The 19,928-nt window shown below is 42.3% G+C and overlaps 1 protein-coding gene across 1 annotated transcript; it reads right to left on the bottom strand.

The window, feature by feature from the left end:
• Positions 1 to 990: 990 nt before the first annotated feature.
• DCUN1D5 (defective in cullin neddylation 1 domain containing 5) lies at positions 991 to 18,696 on the bottom strand. The gene is made up of 8 exons (XM_068421378.1): positions 18,361 to 18,696; positions 15,496 to 15,587; positions 12,837 to 12,907; positions 12,339 to 12,430; positions 3,251 to 3,359; positions 3,053 to 3,157; positions 2,079 to 2,181; positions 991 to 1,311 (listed from the first exon to the last, which is right to left on the bottom strand). Exons 1-8 carry the CDS (start codon positions 18,444 to 18,446, stop codon positions 1,256 to 1,258), a joined length of 714 nt encoding a protein of 237 aa, XP_068277479.1. The 5' UTR covers positions 18,447 to 18,696; the 3' UTR covers positions 991 to 1,255.
• Between the last annotated feature and the right edge of the window lie 1,232 nt (positions 18,697 to 19,928).

The raw sequence follows: 19,928 nt of genomic DNA, 5'->3' as shown, positions 1-19,928 counted from the left end.
TATCTGGCACAATGAGGCCTTGATTACTGAGTCTCATGGCATTATCACAGTCTACATAATATATTTATATAATAAAGGTGAAGTTACAAATGCTTCATTCTCTCATTCTCTTTTGGTTTCTCACATTTACTCATTAAAATCCCTTTCCTTCTCACGGGTGGCATTGTGCCTCCTCAGCAGGAAGGTAGAGTGACAAACTTCTACTGTTTTTAAAGGTTGCCATGAATACTGAGCACCTAAAAGGGTAATTGCAGTAGTTATTGGACTCAATACATGGAGTAACAGGGTAAAACTTAATAGCCTGTTATATACAGGTCAAAGGTAGGTGATGTAATAGTAATCCATAAGTAAATATAAGTCTTCTTGACTTACATTTTATGAAAAGCATCCAAGGAGATAAAAAAAGTCATGTTGTGAATGCTTCCAGTCTAAAACATGTAAGAAGCAAAGCTTGAAACCAAGTCTTTTCAGCTTTCCCTTTTAAAAAATAAATTGCACTTTTTATACAAAGTAATCCAAAGTCTAAATTGTAAAAACTTGAAGCTGCCTTACTGTACCAAGAGTATCTGTGTTCACCATCTGAAGTACAGGCAACTAGCCATTCTGCATACAGAGCCACAGGCTTGACACCTTTCTGCTTTAAAAGGGCCTGCCATTAAATGCCATGGCACCGGGTGGGTACTGAACAAAAAAGGAAAAAAATAAAGAGTTTAAGGCCTTTATCTCCACAAGGAGCTGAAAACTGTGGCACAACCCATGACCAATACTTAATATGCAAATTAGCACACTCCCACTCAGGGCTCCAAAAACCAGTCATTCTTTCTAATGTTTGTCACACAAGACAGTCATACCATCAGCAAGCAACAGTGCCAGTTAAGCATTTTTAAGGTCTTCAAAAACTCATAGCAAAGGGCACTTCTAAGAAAGATAATCTTAAAGATTTGGTTTTAAAAGCAGACACCATGCTCACATTCAAGGGACATTCTTCACTTTTAGGCCTTTGTCACAAATCTGAATCTTTATTGTTCTGAAATAAATGCTATAAACATAAGACTCAAAACAAGAACTCCAACTTTCAGTCTCAGAAGAGGTGTGGTTTAATGCCCGTATCACATGTAACAAGAATATTTCCTTAAAAAAGGAAAAAATTACTGTAAAGTCTTTCTTAAGAATGAAAATGCAATCCTTTGTTTTTCTCATTAGTTTGTGTACAGGTGGGCACCAAAAAACATTTGCATTTTCTTTTGAATTCTTGCTATGACGCTTGACGAACTTTTTGCCATTCAACAAATTCATCCAGAAGTACAGGCCCTGCAAATGGATGAAACTTGGGAGTTATATTTGCCAATGTTTTTCAAACATCTTTGCTTAAAGTATGAAGGTTAAAACTATTGGTCTAGGTAACATGCACATCAATCCTATGGTCAAATACTTATTAAGACTCAAAGATGACTGCAATCATTTCAGTCCAAGGGTGGCAAGAAGTGCAGAAATAACACCAAAGAGAACTATGGAAAAAAAGTGTTCCTGACATCGGACAGGTGCACTGAACTGAACAGAAAGCATAAAAATAAGGTTATATTGTAAATCAGCACAACTAAGTCCTTCTTGCTCGACCTTTCAAAATTGCACATAATTAGAACATGGACCAAAACAGGATGCTTAATGCAATTCAGTCATAGTATGATTGACTATCAGCCAGGTGTAGAGTTCAGCCCCAAGCGCCAGCAGCTAGGCTACTTTACAGTTACCTTAACTAGAGTTTATTATATATTAGTACAAAATGAGAGTTTGCTGTTTATAATTCTACTTGCAAGTCTATAGTTTCATGTAGCAAGCAGCTTCACTAAATCCTGATCTGAATATAAGTTGGCTCAAGTACACCATCATACCACTGACATACTACTACAATTAATATCTGCAGTTTGAAGATGGATGGTTATCAGGACAGTTTTTCTATGCATTGTTGGAAAAGAAATATTTTATACCTTACAGTATTGTTTGTTATGGAAATTTTTTAACGCAAATTGAAAATACTGAAATAATAGTTGAATAAGCCACATGTTACAAATACTTACATGCACCATCTTCATCATAGTTGCTAAGATCTGCATGGACAGTTCTGCTGAACTCTAGCACATTGTACCACTGATCCTTGTTCATAACTCTATACTTCGATTGCTAGGGAAGATAATTTCAGAACATTAAAATGTCAAGTGACATTTGGTACTGCTGCATCTCATTTCTCACTTTTCTTGTTTTATCTTCAATAGTTCCTTACAAATAGTTTAATGGGTAACAATGGCTACTAGTTCCTTGGCTTTCCATTTTTTAAAAGACTACACATATTTCATAGTTCTGAAACTACATAAAACGGTTTTTTTTGAAAGATCAGAACAAAATAGAAATACCAGGGAATCAGGAAGTCACCACTCAAGCTTCAAAAACTGGTAAATTTTCTTCTTGCCCTGAAGTGGGGCATACCTAGCTCAGATATATTTCCCAAATGAACAATTACAAAAATCTTCTTTTCTCCAGGGTACAACACAGACAGTATGACCAGAAAGACATCTACTTTGCAATGTTAGTGTTCATTTAAAGCCAGGGAATAGTCTCAAGCCTAGCATGCTCTACAGCCTACACATGTCCACATTACTACATCACTTGCAGTTGAGCTGATCAAAATCTTCCAGAGATAGACAGAGCTCAAGGTACCTACATACTGTATCTACACAAAGTAAACTTGAAATTCAGGACAGATGCACCTGAAGAGACTACTGGTGCTCTATTATTTAATTTTAAATTCACCTTTATAGTCTAATTAAGATACAATTGTAGTTGCCTTTGATAAGAGAAGAAGGAGGTGGGGCACAGGGAGGAAGAACAGGATCTGTGATGCATACAAGAACATTACTGTTTCATAAGCACATCAAGAAAGGGAAGGGGAGCAATATGGATACATTATTGAGCCAAACAACAAAAAACCCTGAAATCTTTTCACATAACAGCCCAACTACTATGCCATCATTCAGAAAGTCAAGGAAACTTGTACCTCCAGGTATTGATAAAATACTGAAAACAGTGGCCAAGTTCTTCCAAGCAGAAGAGCTAACATGGATTTCGCAGTATCAATATCAAGACTTCGCTGGTCTTTATCCTAAGGTTGAATAAAGAAAGCACAAAAACCACTCAAGTACAAGCTCATTGAATAATTAAAATAAGAAATTCTCTAACATTCCAGTAGTCTTACCCTTGCAAAATCAAAGGCATATCTGTAGATATTCTTAAAGGATGAAATGTCATTCAATTGTGACCGCAAGAAGTCAAATTTACTCTGTAATTTTTCTGTACAGTCACACCTTAAAATAAAGAAAACCAAATGACGTTAGAAGTTCAAAACAACACATTTGGACAATGAAAAAAATGCCAGCAAACATAAAAAATTAAAATCACCCAAATGCAATCATCAGATGTACAGGAGTAATACTATGGAAGTGACTTAAAGAACATGCTCAACATTTGCAGCTTACTGAAATGATGAATGCTGGCTTCTGTAAGCAGTTTTTTTTAAAATGTATCAGTAACATAATACAAAGTCTCTGCTTTACTTCTCAAAGAGTAGTCTTCTTACGCCATACTCGGCAATTTATATTCATACCCAGCACTATATTATCTTTCAATCACTACGAAAGTTTGGAGAAAACAGCATTCAGTGTGCATTAAGGCGGTAAAATCCAGCTGTAAATAAGGGCTTTATGCCATATCTCTTTGGAAAAAAACAAACCCTAAACACACACTTCAAGACGACATATTCACGTGTGGCAGGATTGAGCAGGCACTCTGCAAAACGTACGAGTCCACTCGTGTTTTATGACTGATAAATGCAAGCTCTATAAGCCTCTCACCTGGATTAGTCAGTAGCTATTCAACTGAAAACTCACAGGCTGTATGAGAATGTACAGGTCTACTCGTTGACAGGATAAGCCTTTGGCAGAAAAGAAGATTCGAAGGGGGATGGGGTAGTAGCTGGGCTTGCACCACTGGGGCAACGCTCTAGTGTTGAGGTAGACCAGGAGGCCTCCCATCCCCCTGGGGTGAAATCGGTGTGCTCAGCTCGCTCCCTGAAATGCCTGTACACCAATGCACGCAGCATGGGGGATAAACAGGAGGAGTTGGAAATCCGTGTTCGGTCAGGGGGCTATGATCTAGTGGCAATTACAGAGACTTGGTGGGACGCCTCACATGACTGGAATGTGGTCATGGATGGGCTATGTCCTGTTCAGGAAAGACAGGCCGCTAAGGAGAGGTGGTGGAGTTGCTCTTTATGTGAGTGAGCAGCTAGAATGTATTGAGTTCTGTCCAGGGGTGGATCAGGAGCGAGTTGAGAGTTTGTGGGTGAGAATTAAGGGGCAGGCTGGCAGGGGTGATACTGTTGTGGGTGTCTATTACAGGCCACCGGATCAGGATGAGGAGGGTGATGAGGCCTTCTCCAGGCAGCTGAGAGCAGTCTCGCAATTACAGGCCCTGGTTGTCATGGGGGATTTCAACTACCCTGATATTTGCTGGAAGGCCTACTCAGCCAGCCATCCTCAGTCCAGGAGGTTCCTCCAGTGCATTGATGATAACTTTCTGATGCAAATGGTGGATGAGCCAACTAGGAGAGGAGCGCTGCTGGATCTTATCCTCACTAAAAAGGAGGGTCTGATTGAAGAGGTGAAGGTTGAGGGCAGCCTTGGTTGTAGTGACCATGAGATGGTAGAGTTCAGGATCTCATGTGGCAGGAACAGAATAGCTAGCAGAATCACAACCCTGGACTTCAGGAGGGCCAACTTTGGCCTTTTCAAGCAATTGCTATGGGAAATCCCATGGGACAGGGTACTAGAAGGTAAGGGGGCCCAAGATAGTTGGTTAGCATTCAAGGACTGCTTCTTCCGAGCTCAAGATCAGAGCATCCCAACAAGTAGGAAGTCAAGGAAGGGTAGCAGGAGACCTGCATGGTTAAACAGGGAACTGCTGGGCAAACTCAAGTGGAAGAAGAGGGTGTACAGATCATGGAAGGAGGGGCTGGCCACTTGGGAGGAATATAAGTCTGTTGTCAGAGGATGTAGGGAGGCAACTAGGAAAGCTAAGGCCTCCTTGGAATTAAACCTTGCAAGAGAGGTCAAGGACAACAGAAAGGGCTTCTTCAAATACATTGCAGGTAAAGCCAACTCTAGAGGCAATGTAGGCCCACTGATGAATGAGGTGGGGGCCCTGGAGACAGAGGATAAAAAGAAGGCGGAGTTACTGAATGCCTTCTTTGCCTCTGTCTATATTGCTGGAGGTTGTCCTGAGGAGCCCCGGACCCCTGAGGCCCCAGAAGAAGTCAGGATAGGGGAGGAACCTGTCTTGGTAGATGAGGGCTGGGTCAGGGACCAATTAAGCAACCTGGATGTCCATAAATCCATGGGCCCTGATGGGATGCACCCACTGGTGCTGAGGGAGCTGGCGGAAGTCATTGCTAGGCCACTCTCCATCATCTTTGCTAAGTCGTGGGCAACGGGAGAGGTGCCTGAGGACTGGAGGAAAGAGAATGTCACTCCAGTCTTCAAAAAGGGCAAGAAGGAGGACCCGGGTAACTATAGACCGGTCAGCCTCACCTCCATCCCCGGAACGGTGATGGAACAACTTGTTCTTGGTGCTGTCTCTAGGCACATCAAGGATAGGGGGATCATTAGGGGCACTCAGCATGGCTTCACCAAGGGGAAGTCATGCTCAACCAACTTGATCGCCTTTTATGAGGACGTAACCCGGTGGATAGATGATGGTAAAGCTGTGGATGTGGTCTATCTCGATTTCAGTAAAGCGTTTGACACGGTCTCCCGAGGAAGTGTGGTCTGGATGATCGGGTAGTGAGGTGGATTGTGAACTGGCTGAAGGAAAGAAGCCAGAGAGTGGTGGTCAATGGGACAGAGTCCAGTTGGAGGCCTGTGTCTAGCGGAGTCCCTCAAGGGTCGGTACTGGGACCAGTTCTATTCAATATATCCATTAATGACTTGGATGAGGGAATAGAGTGCACTGTCAGCAAGTTCGCTGATGACACCAAACTGGGAGGAGTGGCTGACACAACGGAAGGCTGCGCAGCCATTCAGAGAGACCTGGACAGGCTGGAGAGTTGGGCGGGGAGAAATTTAATGAAATATAACAAGGGCAAGTGTAGAGTCCTGCATCTGGGCAAGAACAACCCCATGTACCAGTACAAGTTGGGGACAGACCTGTTGGAGACCAGCGTAGGGGAAAGGGACCTGGGGGTCCTAGTGGACAGCAGGATGACCATGAGCCAGCAGTGTGCCCTTGTGGCCAAGAAGGCCAATGGCATCCTGGGGTGGATTAGAAGGGGTGTGGTTAGCAGGTCAAGAGAGGTTCTCCTCCCCCTCTACTCTGCCCTGGTGAGGCCGCATCTGGAATATTGTGTCCAGTTCTGGGCCCCTCAGTTCAAGAAGGACAGGGAACTGCTAGAGAGAGTCCAGCGCAGAGCCACGAAGATGATTAAGGGAGTGGAACATCTCCCTTATGAGGAGAGGCTGAGGGAGCTGGGTCTCTTTAGCTTAGAGAAGAGGAGACTGAGGGGTGACCTCATTAATGTTTATCAATATGTAAAGGGCGAGTGTCATGAGGATGGAGCCAGGCTCTTCTCAGTGACATCCCTTGACAGGACAAGGGGCAATGGGTGCAAGCTGGAACACAGGAGGTTCCACATAAATATCAGGAAAAACTTCTTTACGGTGAGGGTGACTGAACACTGGAACAGGCTGCCCAGAGAGGTTGTGGAGCGTCCTTCTCTGGAGACATTCAAAACCCGCCTGGACGCGTTCCCGTGTGATATGGTCTATGCAATCCTGCTCCGGCAGGGGGATTGGACTAGATGATCCTTCGAGGTCCCTTCCAATCCCTAACATTCTGTGATTCTGTGATTCTGTGATCTCCGCATATTTCGCTTAGCAAGGACTTTTGTTTTCAAATATAAAATGGGTTAGATTCACAACAGTGGCAGAGTAGAATGTAATTTACACATTCTAATCCTCCAGGAAAGACTCACTCAAAAGAACAGTTGTTATATCACATTTTTTTTGGTATAAAATAACAGCTGCCACGATTTTTAAAAAAAAAAAAAAAAAAAAAATCCACCTTGCCCTGTATCCTCCCTGACAGAAGCAATACTTTCAGAAATGCAGATGTACATAAATACTTCCTTTGGTAAAGTGTCCCCACTTCTGGCAGCCTGCCTCTCAGAGAATACATCTGCATCTTTAACAGCTCCTTACGGACTTGTCACAGCAGCCCAGAGCAAGGGCCCTTGGGGAGCACCGCAGCAGGCTGCTGAGATGATGCTGTACTTTGCCCACCACCGATACCTCTGGTTCCTCAGGTCTGCCAGCCTGTGCGTGCACCTCTGTCTGTCTGCCCTTCTCAGAACTGCTGCAACAAGAGAAACTGATGGAGCAGCTGATGGAGCCTTTTGTTATTTCTTGGCTCTAGCAGCAGCTACCTAAAGCAGCAGGGTCCCACCCAAGATCAGTGCTAAAGAAACAAAACTATTAGCTAATTAGGCTGCATATTCAGACAACAAGAACTAATGCATTTTGCAGTGAACCATGCATTAAGTTGGAAAGAAGTCTTGTTAAAAAAGCTTTGGTAAATTTAACTAAAGATAAAAATCACTTTTCTTGTCTTCAGCCATCTATTTGGTCTACATCTTCTATACTTTAACCCTTAAAGCAGTACTATGCTCTGCTTTTACTCGTTTTACATTTGTATCTCTTTCTATGTTCAAACCTTCATACTGCAATAATATTGTCCTCTACATTTGAGGACAAATCTACCTATGTAACACCTAACTAAATGCTCATGTTGTTAGCGTACTAATGACATGTATGAACTACTTAAAGTGGGGTTACCACACATTAATTTGACTGAGATTATTTACCATACCATGGATAAACACAAATTTCAGTATGTTTAAATTTCTTACAAAACATTTTGTTAAGATTGTTCAAATAATCATAAATTTATAAGTACAAAGTAAAATTCCTATTACTGTCTACTGTACTATTGGCTATATGTATTTTAATGCAGAAGTGATTCTCTTGAAAAAGTTGGTATGAAAGCGTGCAATTACTAAGCCTTAGGACTCCTGAGCTATTGTCATGCTATTTAAAATCAAACAGACAGGCACCACTGTCTTAAGCCTGATGCATGAACATACCTCTGTTAAAGCCATTTATGGCATTTCCACACCTGGCCACTGATTTTCTTCACACTAGTGAGGTAAGGAGCTGTCAAAACTCCTCTTTTATAGAGATACAGCTGCTTGTGTGGCTGCACCATAAACAAGATGACTGACATCACCCATACTTAGAATAATCTTTCTAACAGTATTTTATCTTTTTTTTAGTCAGAACAACCTTCTAGTTAGCACAAGTGAATTAACACCAAACTCCTGTACAGAGACTAGAAAAATATGTGATTTCTTAAACTGCCTTTACTGAAAGATAGCATTAAATAAGGTTACCTCAAGATCAACAAAACTAGACATTAGCTTACTACATTCACTTCACAACCCTATATCATTTTATATCAAAATTTAAATTAGCACCACAAAAAAAGTCCTACTTTGATTTCTATTGAGTTGGAGAGTTCATCTGAGGCATAACTAACATGGACAGAGTGACGATTCAATAACTCTTACTCAGATATTCCAGTGTTTGGTATTTCATAATTATTCACACATGCTTGTCTTCTACTAAAAAGAAAAATTATTAAGATGTATATAAATATTAAACAAAAAGCATTTAATGGCGGTATATAAAGTAGTTTGAAGGTCTCTTAATCTACAAAAGAGTTCCCCTGCCATCACCCAGCCCTCCAGATGGACAAAAGGAAATGATATCCATCTAGCCCATCCACTCTCTTCAAGCACTGAAATAGGATCTTCTGAAATTTAGGTTCCATGTTATAACTGGAGCATATAGAGGTCCAAGGAGGTGACGGCTTAAGGGAGCAAAGGGACATCTTTTCTGTGCCCCAACAATGCTATAGTTTCACTATATCAATTGCCTTACAGGTCTGGAGACCAGGAATTGTTTAGATTTCATTACGCATTGAATGTTATACTGGCAGAAAAAAGTCTTTTACGCTATGCTTTGTATTAGCCTCACAAGCATTAACAAAAAGAAAGACAATAGCAGCAAAAAGCTCATCGGAAAAGCAGATATTAGGCTATCATTAAAAAAAACCCAAATAAGCTGTTACTAATAATTCTACAAACAGCAAGAAGTTACAAACCTGACTTTCCTACCCCCACCCCTCTCTCATGTGGCTTCTCTTGTACCTAAAAATACGAAATCATGACCTTATCTTTCCCTCAGCTGGAATCTAATTTGTCTCTCTTGCCTTTAGCTGGCCACTCATTTTCAAAAGCTCAACTTTAATGTAAAATTTGGCTTAAATTCTAAGGTTAAAAAAAAATAGCCAGAGGGAAGTACTCAGACAATACAGCTGCTTACACCTCACTTCCTTACACATGAAATTCTTTGTATTTACCTAGTTCAAACAATGACTTCTGTGGAGTTCAATAAAATCATGAATTGTAATCCTTTTTCCATCATCTTCATTTTGTACCTAGATTTTTTTGTCTGTAAAGCTTAGAATTGACAAATACATGAGTATGCTTCTCCTTTACCTCAGATAGATAAAGTTAAATGCTCAACTCTTAACTTATTCACCCTCCAATGGCTTTAAAGCAAATGTCATTAAACAATCACTTCCTGAGGTCTATTAATTTCATCCTAAGGAGGTGTTTAAAATAGCTGAAATAAATCGCCCAGAGGTACTTGTTTCTGTCTGCTGACTACGAAAAGAGCTTCAGGTGATTATTTTAGATTCAGGCACCCAGCTTTCATATATACACACACACACATACACATAGGGCAGAATTCACCCTACCAACACGATATACTAGAAATCTCACTTTCGCAGCTTAAGTTGTTCAAGTCTCATAAGCTGCTACTTAGTGCTTGACCCACCCTAATTTTGACAGTGTATACCTTATCACATATTTATTTTTCTCCTCCTCTCTACGGAACTAACTTCATCAGCATATCACAAAACCACACACAAAAAGAATGTCACTTCACGATTCAGGCACCCAAATGTTGGCATCTAACCACAGATTAGATTTAGGTGTCTAAGCTTTAGGTGTTGCCGTTCATAGAGGTCTAGCCAACCAACCCATAAGGGCAATTCAGGTTACCAGTCACTAGGTCTCAGGGCAAACTGAGTACCTCCCTAGGCTCCACTACATTGACTACATCTCCAAAGACTGCAGTAAGAGTTTAAGAAATCCAGCTCTTGCATATAAACCACACATTTAGGTGTCTTCCTATGGAGCCGAATTCCAGCCAACACTGTTCATACTATTAACTTATGTGATATTTCACATATTTTGAACTAAGGATTCTGTAACATAACTCTGACTTAGAATACACTCTGGGCTTTTGATGAATTTCAATGTAATTTCTTCATGCAAAAATTTAAAAAAAAAAACAAAACGCTGTGCAAGAATGTAATAATACTCTATTGTTTAAGAGCATAAAATCCTTCTCTTTCAAGACTTCATTCAAACCTTTCAAGAGAAGCTAGATTCCCCCATTCCAGATGGAATCCCATAATATGATCCTCCCTTCCCAGTAAGCACAAACATCACAAGTCTATAGATTTGTATTCTCCTTTTAAGCCAACAAATCTTGAATTCCTTTACGTGAGTGTCACTGCTTCATCCAGCTGCTTAGTCTACAGCCTGCTATTAGAGCACGCCCATGGGAAGAAAAACATACAGGTTAACTGGTTTAGGCTTAGGTAAGTGATCCAATCACAAGTCTGTTTATATAAAAATGCACAGAAGTACTGTATTTTCTGTCTTAAACACATTTAGCCTACAGCATGACCAGCTCTGTTCTTAAAAGAACAAGAAGATTCCTAATCACAGCAGACTATTAGAAACAAAGTCTGTAATATTGGCTCTGAAGAGGTGCCTGATTTCATACATCTTTGTGCTTGCATTCTGCTAGACTGGCTAACCCTTGAGAGGTTCCATTTGGGCATAAAAATTAAGTACTTCAGAGAAGTGACCAAATTATACCCATTCACTGCATCTAAAACTTTACGCACCCAGAATTTAATCTCTGTCATCCTGAATTTCAGGCAATTTAATCATTCTAGCTCTTACTAAATGTAAGAGCTTCTGACAGTCACAAAACAATCAAGGTGTCTATCGGAAGCCTGTTCCCAAATCAAGTAAGATTTGTACAAGAGTCAGTCCAGAATCACTTACTCCATAGTCCTGAATAACCAGAGGGTATCTGCCCAACACAATTTCCCAAACCAATTCACAACTGATGAGGCAACTGTGTCAACTCCAAGGGTCAAATGAGCCCCTCTTTCCCACTATGCCGTAGCTGCAACAGTAGCTCCCTGACATTTTTAATACCAAATGCAGTGTCATAAAAAGTCACCCCTAAAACATTAATGTACCGTAAGTAGTTCCATGAAGAACAAACAAATGACAACTGAACTAAGCCTCACAAAAAGCTGATTAGTTTCACGAAAGAAACCACCTCTTTAGTCAGAGCATTATCTCACCAAAAATGTTCACAAATGGAAGGATTGAGAAGTTTATAATTTGATGCCCCTTTCCTGGCAGTGTTCAAGGCCAGGTTGGATGGGGCTTTGAGCAACCTGGGCTAGTGGAAAGGTGTCCCTGCCCATGGCAGGGGGGTTGGAACTAGATGATCTTTAAGGTCCCTTCCAAGCCAAACCATTCTATGATTCTATGACAAAGTGTTATTTAACCTAAGCATTAAGCATGGCATCTGACCTGCATCTAATAAATAACACTAACAACCAAAATTATTATCCATGCAGTCCTCATCTATAAAGCTTAGAAATCAGTAAAAACTTTCTAGAATACCAGTGCTGACATATGCTTATGGGTATCTGCAGATTTACTTATTTGTGTCTGCTAACTAGAATGACATTTTAAAGTATTTTTTGTAAGAAAAAGAAGCCACCAAAACCTGACTTATTAAGGTTAGACAAAACTTTATCATTTGAGTGAACTCATCAGATTACTTGATGAACAAAAGAGCAGCTACTTCCAGTTGTTGACTGAATCCAGACCTAAAAGCAAGAGTTTCTGTGTCTTATTGCCAATGCATAAGAAACTGAGGGCAAGAACAATAAAGCTACTGGTACAAACATAAAGTTAGAACATGCTATTATATATGTAAAAACACTCTTACTGTAATGAGGTCATTCCTTTTAACCATTCTTCCTTGGTGAAAAATCCCATGCTTTCAGCCTCTAGTTTCCAGGCTAAAACTAACATAATAATCTAGAGGGGGGGGGGGGTGGTGGAAAACAAGGGGAGAAAAAGGAGTCAGTATATAAAAAGGCTGATTTCTACATGTCCAAGAAGAAAACTAAGCATTCAAGCATTCTAGCAGTTGTTGTACATGCTTGCACTTTATATTTGTTATCACTTAATAATTCAGCTATGTGCAATCTTTCCCTTAATTTCAATTTCTGAAAATGAAGTATTACTATAATAAAACAAACAAAAAAAACCTCACACACCAGCCATGCATAATTGATGTGTTCAGCTGAAATATCTTAGAACAGTTCCTAAAAGCAGGAAGATAAACAACTCTTTGTTTACTGAATTTAAGAGTTTTACACAGAACTTAATCTTATCCAATACCCCCTTCTAAAGTGCTATTAGTATTGTGCAAGAAACCTACATTTTCAGGCTCAACACCGATGTCTTCACAGAACTTTTCCATTCCTTCAGGCCCCAAAACTTCATCGGGACCTTCAAAAAGAAACCAGATTGAAATCTAAGTAACATTCACTGCTCACAGGGGTTACACGCAACAATAATTAAGAGTATACTGCATACAAGCTATCTTTAAAAACACTGAATTACACTATTAAGTAGCTTTTATGCTAGAACCTTTCTACCAGCTGCAGTGTGGAGACATATATATTCCATGTGAAGTAACACTATGAACTAAAAGCAAAACTAAAACAGAACTTTCATGTTGTGCACTACCTCCCCACAACAGCATACAAACTATTTTAGCTTTTGTATGCGAGTTTTCAAAAGACTCCCCTGAGATTCCCATTGACACAGCTCAACTCCAATAACTGCGGCAGTCAACTGTTTTTAGGACAACTTGGGTACCGCTACTCTGTGCTGAAGCTACTCTATGAATAACGTTCTTCAAAGATTTATTTTATCAACAATAAAAAAAATAATTCTGTCTGAGCAACTATTATAGATATTGGTCTTTCAATGGTGTTAACATTATGGGTTTGCACTAACACAGAAGAGGATAAATCTTTCAATAATGTAAGGTTAGTTTTATGATGTTGAGTAGTATAAGGAGAGTGATAACAATAAATCAGAAAAATGCTAAGCGTGTCAGCCATGTACAAAGCAGAAAAAGGTTTGTGACTGCAATGAAAATAACTTGAGTAGGACCACAACAGTTAGTGTTACGCTGTCACTTTTCCATTTAACACAAAGAAAGCCTGTAAAAAGCAGCAAAATAGTGTATTTAAAGAGCACATACAGACACACTCTACAAAGCTTTGTTTTTCCGAATCTCTCTCTGGTTTCAGTTATTTCTGCTAAGCCTGTTCCAAAAATGACTCCTACTGGGCAACGAAATATTATCAGAAGGTCTGTTGACATGCTATTTTGATGTGTCCTTGGATAACTATGTTAATATTGTTTTAGTGAGTATGAACCCGTGTAAAAGGTAAAGGCTTTATCTTCCAAAACAATAAGCCATTTTATGATTTCTTGGCAAATTTTGCTATTTATATGTAGAACAGTCCTTTTTGGTTTTCCCCTTGATGATACTTGTCTCCATTTCATCTATATCTGCTGCTATTACCGTAAGCAGAATTCTTTTTAAGAGTTTGTATAATGTACTTTGAATAATTCCTCACTGTGAGATAAGAACAGTCAATAAAAACTATTGAGAATGGCTACTTTTACAGGAAAAAAAAAATGCAACTAGCATTTAAGATCATGAACCCCTACCTCTTGAAAAATGTTGCAAAGAACATTTCACCTATGTAAGCAAGCCAAAACACTACCATCTGGTTTTGAGAAGCCCTTACATAGAATGTGTCAAAAAAATTGCAAGTCTAAGTGATGAAGAGAAACACATACATGGCTTAACTGGTAATGACAAATATAAACTTGAATCAGTGTTTTTGGCCCAGAAATCATATCTACAACTCGTGTGTGTGTGTGTGTGAATTCTATTTTATGCTGGAAACGTGTCATATTTTGATTACTGGTTAACTAACAAAGTACAACCTCCTATACTCAGTTCTTCACTCAACAACAAAAAGAAAATTTACAGGCCTTAAAGTTAAAAGTATGTGCAGGAGCATTAATCAGAAGAAAATTAACTGAGAATTATTATTTTCCTCAGAAAAGACTCTTTACTCCAAAAGACTATGCCTCAAACCTAAATTAGAAAGCAGATTACTAGAACCAGGAGTAGTTCCTTCCTGTGGAAAGACTGCAACGAATATCAGTTCTGATAAATATACTCAAACCAATTGGCTGGCAGATAAATCATGGGCTCATTTCATACTGAAAACTGGCCATTAATGAATTTTGATCACCAACTAGTTACGATGGACTTCAAGTAGTAACTAGACGAGAAAAGAAATTATTAACAGTTTACAGATCCTGAACTTCTAACCATATAATTGGTAAATAAATGGCAGTAATAGTCTAATAAATTCTTCAAAATATACTGCATATTCACTGAAAGCAACTATTACTTGGATAGCAATTCTGATTTATTTGAAAAAGGCTACTTCTAACACTTTTGAATGAAACATTTGTTATTTAGAATATCAAAAACGTTAGGACAGATTCTCAGATAGGAAAAACAGTATAAGCATCTATTATTTCATTTTGTAAAATTGAAAACCAAGAGGCTTAAATCATGAGCTATTTCCTTATCCTTCCAATTTGATTATAAACAAGATCTAGTTAGATACATACAAACTTCTATCTAAACTATCTCCCAATGTCCTAACTTCTACTTGTCCATTTCAAATCAAGACATAGAATCACTCAGTACATCCTGGTTCAACACTGTATAGTCCAACATCAATTAATTCATTTTAACGAATACCTTGCTAAGTTATAAAGCATGAAATAAAGAAGAAAAAGTCAAAAAGAAGAAATACTGAAAATGCCAGAGTAAAAGCTATACTAATTCAAGTGCATGTTATAAGGAAGAGAATAGAGACATATTTTTTATGTCTACATCAGCATAAAAAAAGCAAAATGCAAATAACATTTGATGTATTAGTTTGTTTTAAACAAAACCATACAGTTTTAAATATGAATCCATTGCATATTACCTGCATATTCATAAAACCAAGCCAGGCACTTTTTGCTTGAAAAATGTTCCTCTCCACTTATTACTCTACCAGAGGCTTGTGATCTGCAATAGCTTATAGAAACACAAGGATAAGTGTTATTTTAACATGAGAAAAGGGAAATAATTTAAAATTAAATTACAAATTGTTTATTTTTAGTTCAAACTATTTAAACTGTTTCACTAAGTCAATATACATAGACATTAAGCTGAATTTGTTAAAGGGCAACTGTCTGTCATCCTATTTCAACACTTGTTGGAACACAAAATTACCTTGAAATACAGCCCTCTCATAACCCAATTTATTGCAACTATTACTTTTTCTGAAATGCACAAGTACTGTTATCTTGTAGATATTAAACCAAAAAACCCACACACAGATGGTCAAACTATCACTACTCAGTAATTCAAATGCCTTATTATCTACTTATATTTATACATACAGGCATTTAAAGTTAGGTGTCTAATAAGCAGCATGATCTTCAAGAGTGCTGAATATGCACAGATCCCATTTAGGTCAACAGGAGCTGCAGAGTTTGACATATTTAAAAGTCAGGCTATTTATAGTTAAGCATCCACATTTGGGAAGATAACTCAGTCAATTTGTTTACATTAAAGATCTAACTAAATATCCATAAATTTTATAGACATTTGGTACACATACCACAATAGTAATATGCAATCTATGGTAAGACTAAAACTGCTCAGCACACACAACTTCCCCCCTACGTTGTCTTCATTATGCAACATACAACCCAGTTTGCCTAGGAAGGGAATTCTCATAATTTCCCATTCTTTAAAAGAGTACATAGAATAACTGATTCCTTCTAGTAAGAACACTGACCACATGAAAGCATCTTTAGTCAATAAGGGGTTGCAGCACCTTTTCAATGCACACTCCTCCCAAATACAAGTTACAGACTTTTAGAACAAGCTAAGATTACTTCTAAGAATGAGGTGAAAGTTAATCGTATGAGAGGATTTAAAATTATGCAGCTCCTACATGGCAATTTTAAAATGAAAACATCAAGCAGGAAAACAATAGTTCAATTCTGAGAGGTGGCGAACAAATTTATCTCCCATGTATGGCTTTAAGCTTCACTGGAAAAGAAAGCAACGCTCTCCAAGATGAAGCCTTATGTGCTGAAAGCTAGAATTAAAGATATACTACAGACAAACATCCATTGAGCTGCCATTAAAAACACAAGTCACCAGAAAGAACCAGATCCATACAGTACGCTATTGCTTGTTGGTTCTATCCAGTTTAACATACATCCATTTGTAATCACTGGTTTTATTAAAGAATATTACCAATATATTGCTATATAAGAATGCTACGTCAAAAATATTCGTGTATCTTACATTTTGTGATCAGCTAGTATAAACTCTCATTTACATTGTAGTTTTTGCCCAGCAACTGCTAGCTTCCTGCAGATTTTTTTTTTTTAAAGAGCTTTCAAAAGATGTTTTTTCAAAGTAAAAGAAATTAAAATCATAAAATTTTGGTCAGAAGGGTTGAAGAAAGATGAACTGAAACTGGAACAGATGCAGAGAAGAGCTATGATGAGCACGAAAACTAAAAATCGGTATTACAAACCAGAAGAATTTAGCTTGTTTAATTTAAGAAAATAAAGTATGAGAAAACACAAGTGCTCACTCCAAATACACTATGAGGCAGAACTATGAGGGAAGAGTGTTACATAAAGTATAATACAGGCACAAGAACGGTTACTAACTGGCTATGAATAAATTTAGACTGAAACTAAAAGATCACTAATGACTGCAGAAAATGAGCTGTGGAACAGTTATCCAACATGAACACTCATAACAAAATAAAAGCCTTCTTGGGTACTTCTAAGGTCGAGCTTGGTCAACCTATGAGAAAGGTCATATGCCACAGTTTCTTGCAATAGCCATTCCCGTAGCGTCGATTTCGTAAGTCCTTTGTATTCTTATGTCCTCAGGACCTTTGTCGTAACTACTGGTTTACTGACATACTTAACAAGTTCAAAGAGATGAAGAAGGCACACAGCTACTTCAGGGAACCCACACTGGAAGCTCCTGCTACACCATACTAATGGTTCCTCATTCTAATGGTAATTTTCAGGTATCACAGCATAAGTGGTGTTTTTATGGTAGTTAATGAACAAGATCCTTTAGACTCCTGTATTTATTAGAATAACCTTTCCTGATTTTGTTTTGGAGTGTGCTGACCTCTCCTTCCATCTCACTGCAAAAAAAAGGAGAGGCGATTTAACGTAGACACTCTGAGCATGGGCAACCTTAAAATGAGGAGAGCTGCCTACCCCAGGCAAAAGGTCAGAATGAATATGGGGACACATGCTGGAACTGGCCCTACTGGTACAGTGAAAGGCAAAACCAGCAGGGAACGGGAGCGGTTCCGTAGCGCTTCTCCCCTGAGTGTGAACAAACCAAACGCAGACGCTGCAACTCGCACGGCGACCGCCCCGCACCAGCACACCCGGCCAGCGGGACGTGACCAGCGGCCACACACAGGCCCCCCAGCACCACCGAGGCACTGCGCGGAGCCGGCCGTGCCCCACACCACCTCACCGTGCCCACCGCCCCCGGTGCAGACCCCAGCCCCAGGCACCCCGGGCCCCGCAGCCGCCGCACAAAGGGCCGCCGCAGCCCGGGGGCACGCGGTGCGGAGCGGAGCCACCCCACGGCCGGGGCCGCCACAGGCCTCCGCCCGCGGAGGAGCGGCCCGGCCCCGCGGCCGCTCGCCCGGAACGTGACAGGCGGCCAGAGCCGCCGCGAGCCGAGCCGAGCCCGGCCCGCCCCGCACGCCGCTACCCCCGGGCGGCGCCGCGCCACCAGACGGTACCTGCCGAGTTTACATTTCTTGAGGGCGGTTTCGTCCGCCGCTGCAGCCGCCGACCCCGAGGACTTCCTCTTCTTCTTCACCGGCATCGTCCTGCCTCGGGGTGGGGGCCGCTCCGCTGCCGGGGCCCGCAGCCGAGGGCCCCCCCGGGCTCACCGCCACCCGGCCGCCGCCGCCTCCCAAGACCAGCGGTGAGGAGACGAGAGAAGCCCCGGCCCGCCCTGCTCCTCCCCACCCCCGCCGAGCCCCGCCGCCCCACCGGTCTCAGAAGCGGGTATCGCGCCCGGGGCGGGAGCGGGGAATCGGGCGGTAGCGGCTGCTCAGGGAACAGCGAGCGACCCGGACATAGACACAGCGGAGCAGGAAGTGACAGCGCCGCCAGGGCGGGGCCGCTGCCGGGGTCTCGCCTCCGAGTGGGCTGAGCCAGGCTCACGCCCCTCCTCTGTGCGGTACCGCGCCGCCCTCGACCCCACCCACGTGCCTCACAGCCCCTCCGCCCGGCCGGGAGCCGGTGCGTGTACCGGGCGGCGGGGCGGCTCGCTTGAGCGGATGGCTGTACGGGCGGCTAGTGGCGGCGGGGGGAGCGCGAGCACGCAGAGCAGGGCGTGTGTGGCCGTTACAGGACGTGTGCACAGTGAAATAAAACGGGGCAGCGTGACCCCTCCGTTACCGGTGCCTGCGCGCCCGCCCGGCACTCGGGGGGGAGCGCCGGGCCGTGTCCCGCGGGCAGCGCGGCGGCGGCAGCGCGGAGCGGGCGGCAGCGCTGGGGGAGGGCGTGAGGCCGGGCCTGCTGCCTGCGGTGGGCGGCGGTGCGCCGCGTTCGAGAGGAGCTGCTGGGCGGGGGTGGTGTTTGCTCGCCGTAAGGACCCTCTCGGTTTGAAGGAGCGGCGGGGAGCGGCGGCAAGCGCTGGGCGAGTAGACCGTAACTAAACCCCGCGCTGACCAGGGAAACCAGTGCAAACCAGGGCGCGCTCCCGCCGGCCCGCCGCAGGGATGCTGGCGTGACGCATAACCGCGATCGCAATGTATCGCGATTCAGATTTATTCTACGGTGCCAGATGTTGACATCGCTACCGCGCGCCCACGGCCCGTCGCCAGCTGTCCCACACAGGCAGCCTCTGCGCTGGAAGCCGGGGGCTGAGGGGGGGGTGTCTCTGAGGCGGGACCGCGTTCCCCCGCGGCTCCCTGCTGCTGCTGGCCGGTGTCTGCACGCCCTCAGCGCTCGCCCACCGCCTCCTGGGGCCGGGCCTGCAGCCAGTGCAGCCGTCCCGCTCCGCCTTGCGGCACCGAAGCAGCGCAAGCCCGGGAACCGCTGGTTCGCTAGCGGAAACTGATCGGTAACGGAGCGGGGGGGACAGGGGGGAGAATAGGGAAGCCCCCTAAGTACCGCGGTGCCCGTGACATCGTAATGCGGCCGGTGGCAGAAGAGATGCTTCGACTACTCCAAGAGGAAAGCCACGCAGCGGGGCGGTACGCCGCCGGAGCCCCGGGCGGCCACCGGGCACCGCACGGAGCTGCTGCCGCGCCGGGAGCAGCACGCGCCTCCCCCGGGGCGGCCTGCCGAGGGCGCG

Source organism: Nyctibius grandis, chromosome 2, assembly GCF_013368605.1.
Source record: "Nyctibius grandis isolate bNycGra1 chromosome 2, bNycGra1.pri, whole genome shotgun sequence".
Lineage (NCBI taxonomy): Eukaryota > Metazoa > Chordata > Aves > Nyctibiiformes > Nyctibiidae > Nyctibius > Nyctibius grandis.
The sequence above is the reverse complement of the archived record's forward strand: the minus strand, read 5'-3'. Positions and strand labels throughout refer to the sequence as shown.